This window comes from Anser brachyrhynchus, assembly GCF_964034855.1.
Source record: "Anser brachyrhynchus genome assembly, chromosome: 1".
NCBI lineage: Eukaryota > Metazoa > Chordata > Aves > Anseriformes > Anatidae > Anser > Anser brachyrhynchus.
Genome location: NC_137694.1, coordinates 210,581,274 through 210,595,218, shown reverse-complemented (window position 1 = coordinate 210,595,218; position 13,945 = coordinate 210,581,274). Strand labels below are relative to the sequence as shown.

At 51.7% G+C, this 13,945-nt stretch overlaps 1 protein-coding gene across 1 annotated transcript in view; it reads right to left on the bottom strand.

Annotated features, from left to right (window-relative positions):
• MAP6 (microtubule associated protein 6) overlaps positions 1-6,822 on the bottom strand; it is a 37,049-nt gene extending 30,227 nt beyond the window's left edge. The window contains exon 1 of the mRNA XM_080559335.1: positions 5,930-6,822. Within this exon, the coding sequence (XP_080415461.1) occupies positions 5,930-6,693 (764 nt within the window). The 5' untranslated portion in view covers positions 6,694-6,822. The remainder of the gene's footprint in view (positions 1-5,929) is intronic.
• Positions 6,823-13,945: the final 7,123 nt, after the last annotated feature.

The following is a 13,945-nucleotide window of genomic DNA, read 5'->3' as shown; positions in this document are numbered from 1 at the left end:
TAGTCCTGCTGTCTGAATTAGATGATCCCTCTCCTCTTATCTTTATTTATTGTTTACTTTCACAGCATCAGCTTGAGGCTGCCAAGTGAAATTGGGGTCTGCTCCACAGCATCTCCTCCCGTGTGCAAGAGAGGCTGGTGGTCTGAACAGACACAGCAGCGCCTGGGAGGGCAGCAGGGATGTCTGACACATCCTTTGCTATGAGAACCAACCTGGCAGACAAAGGAAATGTGAAAATCTATCGAAAGGCTTCGATCCTGGGCCACGTGGGAAATTATTAATTAAGCCCGTGAACGTGAACATCAGCAGAATGGGAAAATGGGAAAGGGAAATGTGAGGCATCGGAAGGCTGAGCTGCAGCCTGGAAGGAGGTTAGCAGTGATTAACATTTTTAAGGTTGACTTTGGCACAAAAAAAAAAAAAAAAGTAGGGCAATAGTGATGAGACCTCCTAATGACACAACGCTGTAGGCAGCACCAGCATGGAGGAGGATGGGGATATCACAGAGGAAGAAAGGGATTGACCTTGACTGCCTTGTTCAAAACGGGATGAAAAGGTAGTAATAGTACTAAACACCAGGATTTCTTGCTATGGGATGGCAGCTCCGTGGCTGGGGCTGCCTAAGAGAACGATGTGAGGTCCTGGTTATCCGTGGTGCTCCTCTTGTGGTGTCTGATAGCACAAACGTGACATGGAGATGGGGAATCTCCTCTCCAAACCCATGAACAACACTCTGCGTCTGCACCTAAAAATGATGATTTAATTCAGGAAGATTTTGAGGGGAAGGGTTGATTCAGGGAATACAACAGAAACTAAAAAGCTTTGGCTTGCTAGCTGCAGAGCCAAGCAATCTGATGGACTAAGGGACACAGGGCAGGGACCCCCAGAGAGAAGAAAAGCACTAAATAACCCAGTGCTAACACAAAAACAAACCATAACCTGGCCATCACCATCCTCAGGCTGGAAATGAGATGATGCCTCCGAACCACCAGGCTGGGGTCTTGGCACACTGTTCAAGTTGGAGTCATGCAAGTAAAAATCCCTAATTTCTGAGAGTGGTACCACACGTTACTGAAAAAGGCTGAACAACGGGGTGCCTACGATTTGATTTACTGGTCCAGAGCATCCCATCCAGTCCTACGTGCCTAAAGGTCCCTGCTGAGGTGATGTAGCAGAGCAGAAACAGGGGGAAAACTGCTCAAAAAAAAAAAAAAAGGGAAAAACTGTGACAGTCCTCACTTACATGATTAAACTTTTTAACCCCCAAAACAAGGTGGTTGCACCCAAGCTGTGTGTTGGTATCAGTTTTTGGCTCGTACCCCGTCCCACACCCAGCCTGGGAAATATGCATGGGACCACTGCAACAACAGAAAGGTGCAGGTGATCACATCCCTGTGTCCAGGAACATGTCTTGGCACTGTTTAATTTATTAATGTAGACATAGCCTATGATCTGATCAGAAATCTCAGAAGACAAAGGAGAATTTCCAACCAAACCTGTGTGAGCAGCATTGCTGAACATCTCACCAAGGTGGGCCATGTCCTCCAATGGAGATTTTCAAGAAAAGATGGGATAAAAATCAGCCTGGCATGGTCTAGAAATATCATCTCCTTCCTCAGGACTGGAATTTGGACCAGATCGTCTTGGGAGGTCCTTCAGCCCCACATTTCCACTACCGTAACGATGCAGCATGGATTCCCCATCCCCACACAGCCTGCGCCAGCCCTCCCGTGTGGACATCCCTCCCCGAATTAGCTCCCCTTTCTCAGAAAAAGACCCAGCAGGTGCCCAGCACTGAGTCATTCATCTCTACAGCTTCTACAGTCTCCCCTTTGCTCCACATCCTTAGTACCTCCAGGGCTTGAGATGAATGACAGCACATTAGCAACAGGCAATTCATTAACACCAGAGGCAGTTCCAATTTGTCCGTTGAAGCCTCTCTTGTTTTATTTCCTCTGATAGGAAAAGAAATTGGAGAAAAAAAAATAATTGCTTTGGTCAAAAAGGATATCTTTCTGGTGAAGAACTTGAGAACTAGGTTTCTCAATATCACTTCTCTGGGGAAAATTCATTGCCTTTTTACTCATTTCAACACAAAGGGAGCAATATTTCTCATTTCTGCAAAAGGGGCGATATTTCCCCTTTACCTTTTACATCTTTTTTTTTTTTTTCATGGAAATAAAAAGTTAAGAGAAGAAAGCAAGATGGAGGAAAACAAAACAAAACAGAATACATCTAACTTTAACATTTTTCCATCATTTTCCAAACAAAAATGGGAAACCTTCATTCTTTTGTGTATTTTTGCCAAACACACCTCAAATTGTTCCACTGCCCCCAGTGCCTCCCCAGTTGCCTCCACTGCAAACCCCACTGCCTGCACACCTGGTCACCTTCTGTCCCTGCTCCCAGACCCCCAGGGACAGCTCCAACCTGGGAGTCCGTTCATCCCCATTGTCTCCATCCCCATCACCTCCATCACCATGGCCATGGTCTCCATCCTCATCCTCTCCAACCCCATCCTCTCCAACCCCATCCTCTCCATCCCCATCCTCTCCATCCCCATAATCTCCATCCCCATCACCTCCATCCCCATCACCTCCATCCCCATCATCTCCATCCCCATAATCTCCATTCCCATCGTCTCCATCCCCATCACCTCCATCCCCATTGTCTCCATCCCCATTGTTCTCCATCCCCATTGTCTCCATCCCCATCGTCTCCATCCCCATCACCTCCATCCCTGCTTTGCTCCACCCAGAAGAGTTCAGAGGACAAAGCCCACTCCCAAGCTCTCAAGCACTGGAGTCACCAGGGCCACCTTTGTGCCCAATGCAGACGAAACCCCATGATGGTGCCACCAGGTCCCCTTTCAGGACACCAGACAGCTGAACAAGAAAGGGCTCTATGCAGCAGCAAAGATGGGGCTCTTTCCAGGAGTTGCCGCCAGGCCAGGTCCTGGCTCCCATTTGTCCACCTAAAAGTCCTATCAGCCACCTAACCCTAGTTGTCCCAGCTGCTGAAGGATGTCCTGGTCCTTACATTGGTCCCTCACGGTCCACAGACCACCACAAGGAGCAGAGAAGAGAGTGGCGAAGGGAGATGCAAACTGCTCCCATAGCATTGCTTGGGCAGCCCATGTTTTTGGGAGGGAAACTGAGGCAAGAAGCGCCTCGGTGCTGGAACCTGCATCACACCAAAGCACAACTGGCCACAGCGGTGGCTTCCAGCACCTCAGGAACAAAACAGGACACCAAACAGGGGCATGATGTCCCGAGGCTGCACTCTGTCCCCAGCCCTACAGCATGGTGTGAGTTCAGGTAGGTCTCTGCCTCAGCTTCCCCACTGCAGAAGAGGAACAGCCGTAAGGCACCACCTGGCCAGCAGATGCCATCGTGCACAACTCAACCACCTCCAAACCTCCTTGATCCCAAGGGCTCCAGCCCATACGTTGCCCCAGGAGTCACTTCACACATGGAAACCTTTAGGACTGAGCCCATCCTCCCAGCGTTTCCCTTGATGTTCTGTAGGATCCCTGGGGCACGCAGAGGCTCCTGCAGATGCATGCAGTCCTGCCATTGCTGCTCCAGCCTTGCTGAAATCTTCTGGGCTCAAACATTAACAAACACGGGGCACATCCTTGGCATCCATCACCAGGGCTGGGAGCAGCCTCCGTCCCCCGTGCCCATCACCACCAGGCACCCTCTGCTCTGTGGTGGAGGTCCCAGTGAACTAATCTTTCGGTATAAAGAGGTTAAAAGGGGAAATTCCTCCCTTTTTCACGGCCTGGGGCTGGTCGCTCGATGTTCCCTAGCCGCTAAATAACACGGCAATGCAGCAAGTTTTAAAACCATCAAAAAAATGCTCCTTGGCTTCACCCCTGAGCTGCTTCCCAGCATCCCATTACGCTGATCTGCAGCAGTGGCAAAGGGCTGTAAGGAAATCTCCCCCTTCTCCCTGTGCTGGTGATCGCAGGGAGGCTTCACCCACGCATGAGCATGGCAAAGGGCGTAGAGGACAAGCCCCGTGTTAGCCATCCTTGCTGCTCCCCAGTCCAAAACCAGGGGATGGTTTTGGCTCCTGCGTGGCCCAAAAGGTTGCCCAAATAGGTTTTGGAGTCTCCATCCTTGGAGATGTCCAAGGCTCACCCCGTAGGGGCTCCTGGGAGCAGCAAGGCTCTCAATAGTAACACGGATTTGGGGAATTTGGCTTTAAAAGAGAACCCAGACAATAAGCGACACTTAAAAGATGCCTAAATTGAGCAGAAAACGAGAACAATTAACCACAACATCGCTAATGCATTGATGAAGAGGTGCTTACGGCGCAGGGCTGAGTGGCAGAGCAAACAGCTCCTCCTGCAATGAGCTGCAAGGAACAAAATCATGGAAGCTGGGGGGAAGGAGAAGCCCTGGGGGTGTCCTAAAAGCTGAGGAGCAACACGGGGAAGGCTGAAGCCTTCTGCTCCAAGACCTTTTTGTAAGGGGGGATGCACAGCCCTGCTGCAACGGTGGCTGCACGGAGGGGCGGGATGCTGAGCATCCAAAGATTTAGGGGAAATAAGCCTAATTACCCTTTGCACCAGTGGAAGAGAGCGGCACAGCAGCTCTCCAGCTCCTGGACAGCTTCCAGCACCAAAAAACCTACACCCTGTAAGACGAGCAGAAAAAAACGCCCCAAGTCGAACATCACAGAGGCACAAAGCGGGTTAAAGGACGGCGTGTTGCACTTGGAAAACCCTTTTCCCTACAAAAGGGTTTATCCTTAGAAGAAACAGAGAACCCCAAAATCCCTGGCATCTCAGCAGACTGCCAGCAGCTGGATGCACAGCGCCCACAGCATCCCTGGCATCCCAGGGGAGAGCCAGGCCTGGCCCCAAACTACAACCCCAAAAATAATCCAAATCTCACTGTTTGAGCCATTTCCTTGCCAGGGTGTTTGAAATCCGCATGGATTTATTACCTGTTTGATGCACAGCCTGCTCCCTAACCCCTCCCCAGGGAAGAAAAGCGGGCTCTCTCCTAACACCATCACCACCGTGGCACGCACGTAGGCGCGGGGAGAAGCGACGGGACCGCGGTGAGGCTTTGCTCCCAGCCAGCCCCACCAGCCCCGCTCTCTGCCACCGCCACCCCACTCTCGGCGGCGGTGGGCTCTGCCAAAAGAAAGCTCTGGAAAACACGATCGCAGCAAATCCCCGTTGCAAACGTACGCGGCAGGGCAGCAGCCGCCCCGCCACTTTTTGTTTTGCATCCAGAAATGCCAGCGGCGAGGAGTTCAGCGCCACGGATCCCAAAAGGGGGTCCCTTCCTCGGGTGAAATCGGGGCACCCGGACCCGGGGAGGGGATTAAGTGGGGGGGATATGGGGATATGCCACCCCACGGCGCGTTAAACATGGCAGCATCCGAAGGCTGCCCCACCCAAGGACGCGCGTCACCCGCATCCCGCCGCGTCCCCGGGATGCTTTGTCTCGGGGATGCCGCCGGCCCCGTCGCGAGTGGGATCGGTGCCGGTGGGGTCGCAGCAGGTTTCTGGGCACGTAGGGATGCTCTGGGGAAGGACCACAGGAGATCCGGGTGTTGGGGGTGAAACGGTCCAAAGCTCCCCATGCTAGACAAGCTGGTGGCAGGGGGCGAGTTTGGGGGTGGGAATTTTGTGGGTGGGAATTTTGGGGTGGGAAATTCGGGGTGGGAAATTCAGGGTGGGAATTTCAGGAGTGGGAATTTCGGGAACTAGGAATTTCGGGGTGGGTAATTTGGGGCTGCAGCCCCACCCGGAGCTGTGAACCCGCCCCCCAAAAGACCCAACACACTCCCTCCCTGCACAGCACCCACCCGTACCCCATCGGCACCCCAAAGAGGTGGCCCCACAAAGCTTCGTAGCCTCTTTCCCCTTCCCACCGGGTGGGCAGGGGTGGCCCCGGGGGGGTCTCACCTGTAGGACGAGCTGACCCCCGCCGCCACCACCTCCTCCTTGATCTGCCTGTTGAGGGCATCGGCAGCCGCCCTGCCCCTGCCCGCCTCCGCCTGCTGCCCCCCGGGCTCCTCGCCCTTCTGCCGGCCCTTCTCCCTCCCGGCCCCGGCTTTGGGATGCTCTTCCTCGGCCTCGGTGTCTTCCTCCTTCTTCCTCCTCTTCTCCTGAGCCGGCTTCTCCGGGGATGCTCGCTCCGGACCGAGGACCGGCGAGGGTCCCGCTTTCGGGATCCAAGGGTGATCCCCCCTTTTGGGGATGGGCCAGGCGCGGAAATCCTTCTGGTACTGCGTCTCCTTCTCGAAGGGCGCATCCGAAGGCTGGTACTCGCTCTTGGGCTTGCAGCTGGGCTCCGGCCGCTGCACCTTCCAGGGTTTGTAGTCGTGCCGCATCACCGAATCGGCGGGGGGAGAAGCGTGCGGGGCCGGGCCGGGCCGTGCCGAGCCGGGAGCCGCTTCCCCACCTCCTCCTCCTCCCGCAGCAGCAGCAGCAGCATCGGCACCGGGCTGGGTGGCGATGGGGACCGAGGGGCGCTGGGGGGGAGCGGGGACCACGGGCTGGGGCTGCTGCTGCTGCTGCAGGGGGTGCTGGGGGTGCTGAGGATGCTGCTGCTGCTCGGTGGCCTCCGAGTATTTGGTGAAGACCAAGGGCACGGCGATGTCCGCCTTGTCCAGCTGGTTCCAGAAGCGGGCGATGCAGCAGGCGCGGGTGATGCAGGGCCACGCCATGGTGGCCACGGGAGGGGACCGGGAGAAGGGACAGGGAGAGGGGACGAGGAAGGGGGGACGAGGAAAGGGGACGCGCCCGGGGAGGCGCAGCGCAGGCACCGCGCAGCGCAGCGCAACGCGCCCCGCCCGCGGGGAGGGGGGGGGGAAGGGGGGAGGGAGGGAGGCAGGGGGAGGGGTCTGTTTGGGGAGGGGGAGGGGTTTTAGGGAGGGGGAGGGGTGTACCTGCACGCGTGCACCTGGAGGGGGCGCGTGCACGGCCGGGTGTGCAAGGTGGGGGGGGGAGAAAAGGAGTGCGTGGGGGGAGAGGGGTGTAAGGGTGTGCAGGGAGATGCGCAGTGCGTGTGCATGTAAATGCGTGTGTGCGTGCAGGGGAACACGCGTGTGCACGCATGAACGCACGTGCACACGCATGAACACATGTGCAACACACGCAACACATGCACAAACATGTGCACACATAAACATGCACACAAGCGCACATGCACACACACACACAAGAACACACATGCAAGACACGCAACACATTCACACACATGAACACACGTGCACACTTGCACACACAAACTCATGTGCACACATGTGAACACATGCATATGCATTAACACACATGGACACATGCATACACATTCACACACAAACATATACACACACACGTGCACACATAACATACATGCACGCGTTCACTTTCACACACATGCACAGATCTGCGCACACATGAACACATGCGCACATGTATGCACACGCATACACTTTCACACACACTTTCACACACATGTACACACACATGAACACATACACACACAAGGACACAAACATGCATGCATACATATCCCTACACACGTATGCACACTCACACATGCACAGATACCGGCACGTGGCTATGTGCATGTGCACATACATGTGAGTACTCATTCCTGTGCGCATGCATGCACACATATAGGCAACAGTCACACATATGAACAAGACCCATGTGACCAGACAGACCTGCATTCACATATGTGCACATGCACATTTGCATACACTCGCACATGTACATGCACATACATGTGCACACACAAAAATGTAAATGCAATGTGTACACATATGCCTTTTACACCTGTGTGCACATTTGCATAACCATATGTGCACGTGCATGCATACCCATATATACCCATACACACCTGCACACATGCAGGCACACACACTTGCAGACATACCTGGAAGACATACACTTGTGGAAGACATCTACACACACAGACTTATTGAACAAACATACATGCACACACTCGCACTCTCTTGTGTTCATGCACATGCACACTCATATTTGCACACGTGCAATCATCCACACACCTGCACAGATAGGCACATGCAAAACCATGCATATACACTCAGACAGCGATGCAGACATGCACGTGCAAGATGGATGCAAATGAATGCATATGCACACACGTGCACATGTGCAAGCACACACATGTACAGAGATGCATGTGTACATGCACGTACACATTTACAAACATATGCGTGCATATATGCATGCACACACAGATGAACATGGCTGTCTATATACACATACAGCAGCACCCATGTCTGCACACACACGCATACACATCTGTGCACACACATGCACACGAACTTGCATATGGAAACATACATATGCACACATACTTGCATGTGCACATGCACACACATCAACCACATGCATGAATACTTGTGCAAATACATGGGTACAAATGTGAACACAATCCCACGCACCTACATACAAACATGCATGCACACTTTTATTTGGATACATGTGTACATATACACACACACACACATGCAAGACATTCATTCACATGTGCACAATCACATACATACAGCCACATGCACAAGCACACATACAATCACACATATGCGCTGACATGCACAGTCAGGCACACACACCCACATGTGCACATGTGCACACGTGGGCACACACTTGTACACACATGTACATATGCATGCACACATTTACATGCACGTGTATACGTGCATACACACATATGCAGGCACAGGTACACACACACACACACGAAAACAGGGACACATGCACAGACATCCACACGTATTCACATGCACACCGGCACAGATACACACGTGTGCAACATCAACATTCATACAGATACATACATGTGCATGCACATACAGATGCATGCGCACACATGCTTGCACACAGATTTGGACTCAGACAGACACATATATCTTCACATATGGACACCTGCACAAATGTACTTGCATATAGATGGACACGCACACACGTGCAGATGCTTGCATGCACGTATGTGTGCAGGCATGCACACATGCCTTGCATTCACATTCATGCCTACATAAATACACAAACATACATGGAAGTACTTGCACACACATAGATGTGCACATACACATGTGCTCAAAGACACATGCAGACGCGTGCAAATAAGTGCACACAGATGCACGCAAGCACACAGATCTTTAACAAGCTGCATTGCTAGGCTGCAATGGACCGACTTCCCCTGCCTGTCAGTTTTTTATGGATAAAACTGCACAGACACATGCACATGCATGCAGACACGCACATGCATGCACAGACACATGCATGCACACACATAATTATTTTATTTTGCCTAATTATTTTTCCACATTTCACTGCAGTGTTGCAGCTGCAAAACTGAAGCAAAACACCCCCTCCAAACCCATGTTTGCTGCAAGTCCCACCAATGGCTCCTCCTAACGCTCACTCCCGGCGTGGACTCAAAACCCCAAATCCCACCCCGTACCCCTCTGAGACCCTTGAATCCGAATAGGGCATTGCAGTCAGAAAGCTGATCCCCACCAGACAGCGCCTGCAGCTGCTGAGAGTGCAGCGAGAGGCAGGATTACTCGTGCTGGGATTGTTTCTTTACTTCAACGTTTTGCAAACCCTTACTGATTCAGGCCCTGAGGGTTTGTTTTTATTATTATTTTTTTTCCCATCTTTGCTTTGATTTGCTTAATTTCATTCTTGCCTGTAGGTAAATAGAGATAACCTGTTCTACAGATGGCGTCGGAGCCCTCACTGTTAGGATTGACTGAGTGGAAGGGCTGCCCTTGAAAAAAAAACGCATTATTATTTGCAGATAGAGGTGTCTATACACAAGCATTGCTTTAGCCACCAGGGTTATATCGTTCTTGCTTTTGCAACCGGTGCAATTAGAAGAGGTGATCATCATTAAAGATTTAGGCAGCTCTTCAGCATTCAGGTGGGAATCGCATTTTTTTTTTAATGCCCCATGTATTGCATTTATAATAAGTGTGGTATGTGCTCCTTTGTACCCACAACAGAAGTGATAATCACAGTGTAGGCCAATTCTTCCTCTTAAACCCACTATGATAAAGGCAAACCCGGGGGGGGGGCAATGACAACTTTGCATTCAGGTCTCCCCACGCTGCATTTTCCTTCTGCACAGGATGAAGCCATCGGCTCATCCAGGCCATGCAGCAAGTGATGGGAGAGTTGTCCCAAAACTGCTGGCATCGGACTGCCTGGCCCAAGTCCTGCTTTTTTTTTTTTTTTTTAACCTACTGCTTTCTGCACAGGATGATACCAAAAGGCTTTTGCAGCCGATGCACTGTAGTTTTAAAGAAATAGATTGGACCAGCAGCAAGGCAAAGTGGAAAAGCATCGCCCTACAATGGGAAAACCCACCCAAAGTCTGCAAGATTGCAAAGGGATCGAGCCTGTCGGCTGCTGAACCTCAAAGGTGTGCTTATTTTTAAATGCTCTCTGTAATTCCATTTACCTGAAGCCTGCCGTGGTGATTTATTAGGGTGTAAAATGCATCTTGGTCTGAGATCTGATACCCGCAGCGAACACGCTCTGCAGAAAGCATCCTGAACTCCATCCACGCTGCTGTCGGGTTTGTTGCACTAAGGGTTATCGGCGTAGTTAATGGCCTTTAGTGTAACATGGAGCAGGAAGAAATACTTTCAAGACCTGTTCCCACCCCAGTCTCTTACCCTGCCAGCTCCGGGGGCAGTGTCTGCCTTCAGGCAAGTCTATGTGTGTATTTGCAGCACCAAACCCAGCCTGGCTCAGCTCGAGGAGTTGCACCAATGTGGCAGCAGCTCCGTGCCCAAGGTGATGCATTAGTGTGTCTCTGGTGGCTGCAAGCCCATACGAACCCACTGCGGCAGCTCCCATTTTGCAGCTGCAGCGTTCCCAGCCCTGCATCCAGCACGCCTGCTCACTGGGGTTCTGCACAACGCCTCGCATCCCTTTGGGACCTGGGGATTTGCATGTGCGCAGCGACTGGGGTGATTCTGAACCTCTTTCTGGGCTCGTCTCATATGAAAATGCTCAGTCATGCACCACCCATCTCCTTTTTTTTCGTAAGCTGAGACATGGGCAGAGCTGCTCTGGGAGGTTTTGCAGCGTCAGGAGGCTCTGCAGATACCAGGCAGACCTTCATGAAGCAAGGAGCTGCAGAACGAAAAAAAAAATGCTTGGTGCCTCCTGAAGTGAACTATACAGTTATATATAAATCCTGAAGCATAGCTGCTCATTCACTTTCAGGAATCAGCCATGGAAATAATTTAATCGCTTACGTCAAGTAAAATCCATTAGCTCTAATCAGCCCGATTGACTTGCTGGCTACAAACCTCTCTCAGAGAGCATGGGAGTTAAATAAATAAAAATGCCTCCACGTTTAAATTGCAGCCACCGCGGCAGAGAGCAGGGACAGCTTTCCCCGTCCCCAGCCTCTTCTGGGAAACAGCCACAGCCAAATGTGCTGCTGCGTGGTGGGACGTAGGGTTGGGGATGGCCAAGGACATGGCCATCGCTCTGCATCGGGCTGTAACAAAGTGTTCATGACACTAAGGGTACCATGGAGGGGTGCAAAATGGAGAAAGCCCCAAATTTTGCAGCACCCTAAATCAGTGTTGCCTTCAGGCAGTGGTCCTGAGTCCTGTCTATGCTGGCTTCCCTTGGTGCAGAGGCAAGGAACAGCTCCAGATGCCCCCGTACAATGCTGATGGACATGGTTTGGGAGCTGATTACTGGGGGACCTGGTGAATCCTCTCCTGGCACCCTCAGATGAAGCCAGGATGACTTTCAGCTGAATTCCAGCTACTGGTGTCCAGCCTGGGGCAGGTCTGAAGCTGCTTCTGCTGCCACTGTGAAGGCTCGCCCAGATTTCCATTTTTCCCTGCTGGAACCAGTGGTGAAGAGGGCTCGGCTTTTTGTCTCAGATCAGCGGCTGACGTCTTATCACATGCTGTCTGTGCACGTTTCCTCCCCATGCATACACATACCCCCCAATAATTCCAAGAAGTAATGATATGGCATTGTAGGAGCAGTGCAGCAAAGCTCAGTGCAAGACCTTATAGGAGGGGAAGATGGTTTTATTTGGAAAAAAAAATAAAAGGAAAAAGCAGCAGTGGCCATCTCAAAGGGAGGCACCTGGGGATCACCAACCTCCCTGCCACCATCGGAGGAGGGAAATGGCAGCTCAGCCCATTGCTCGTGGGAGATCTCCAATAAGAGGTGTCATGAAGTGAAAATGGAAAAAAAAAAAATCAAAACAAAACAAAACCACCACCAACAGCAACTAAAAAATTTGGGGTTGTAGAAAGACTCCCTTAGGAGTCTTTCTCTGCCCTTATAGAGGGAACCACGGACCTCAGCTTTGCTGGCTGAAGCTGGTGAGACCCCAGCTCCAAGGTTAGACCTCGACCACACCTGGTGAGGTGCAGAAAGCTCTCTTTACCTACGTTTGTGCCCAATGGCTCTGCTGCCTCCATGTCCCTGCCACAGCACGATTGTCCCGGGCACCCACGCAGCTTTGCAGGCTCTGTCTCTGCAGCAGTGACACTTCTGAATTGCTCCTGTCCCCAGCAAGTGCCACCAGGGACAAGGGAATATGACAGCACAGCAGGTGGCCACTTACAGAGGACTTTTGCTGGCATCTCACGTCTTAAATCATTTTCTAATCACACACAACTGCTGTGAATGAGGATCTGCCTGGGGTGTTCTTGTTCTCCTTGTCGACTTTGTTTATGATTCCTATATGTTGGGATGGTGCTTCAAGGCTGAATGGGATGGCAGCTGAAGGAAATCCATATCAGAGAGCTGCATAAAGAGAATAATTCCGCACACAGAGGGAAGAATTTGACCCAGCCAGATCTCAGAATAAATTTTTATGGAGATTTTGCAACAGGTAGATGAGGGTGTAATGTCAGAAAGACTGTTTATTGAAAGGATCTGCATTAAATAAATAGCAGCAGGGAGAAGTGGGCTTCTGTCCCACCCAGAGCTGGGGATGGACAAAGAACAAGCTCAACGCAACGGTGTCGCACGAGCTTGGGGAGTGAGGGGCTCCACAGCAAGGAGGACCTTGCAGGGGAGATGCATTTACTGCTGGTGGAGTGATGGGCCAAGAAGGGATGGGACTCAGAGGAACCACTGGAGAGTTGCTAAAAGGTTGTCCTCAGCTTCCTCCTGATATCTGGGCCTCCCACTGGAGGGGAAATAAGGCTGGTGGGGAGACCTAGGAGCCCATATGGATGACTGAGGTTCTTCGGAGAAGAAAAAGAGGGTTGTCTATGGCTAGAAGAGAAGGAAAGTGATTTGGAGAGAGCTTCTAGCTCTTCCATGGGTGCTGTGTGACAGAGGGGCCTACATGTGGTGGAGTTTCAATAAGAGGCTCAAACAGGGGTTGTATCCAGCTCCTATTAGCAGAGCAAATCAGGACAGCAGTGGAGCCTCCTGGCCTTCCCTACACGCAATACATGTCACTGCCCTGCTCCTTGCACCGTGCAGGTCCTCCTCAGCCCTGATCCTGGAGCGTGGCCAGGTTTCCACGTGGAACCTGCTCTCTTCTGGCCATGCAGGCTGGTGGGGACACCCTGCCGTGCTGATTTGCAAAGCTCGGTGACTTGCAAAGCCCGCAGCGCAGTGACTCAGGGCTTTACGGGTTCCTTCTCGTACTCAGAGATGGACATTGATCAACTGAATCGCAAGTGCCGCTGATAAAGGGATTACAGAGGACGACCTATTGAGGGATTAAAGGAATTTATGTTCTCAGATGAAACGTAAGCCACAGAAGATCGGATAAATAACTATAAATACCTGAGCAGGAAAAGGCCAAGGAGAATGTGGCTGAAGATATATCATAGAGCACATGAGTGCAAGTGCCCGGGTATGTCAGGAAATAAAGAGAAGTGGTGAGAAACTAACAAAAACTGAGAAAATTGAGGTTTAAAAGCCCTAGGGCTGCGAATAAGTGTAAATTAAACA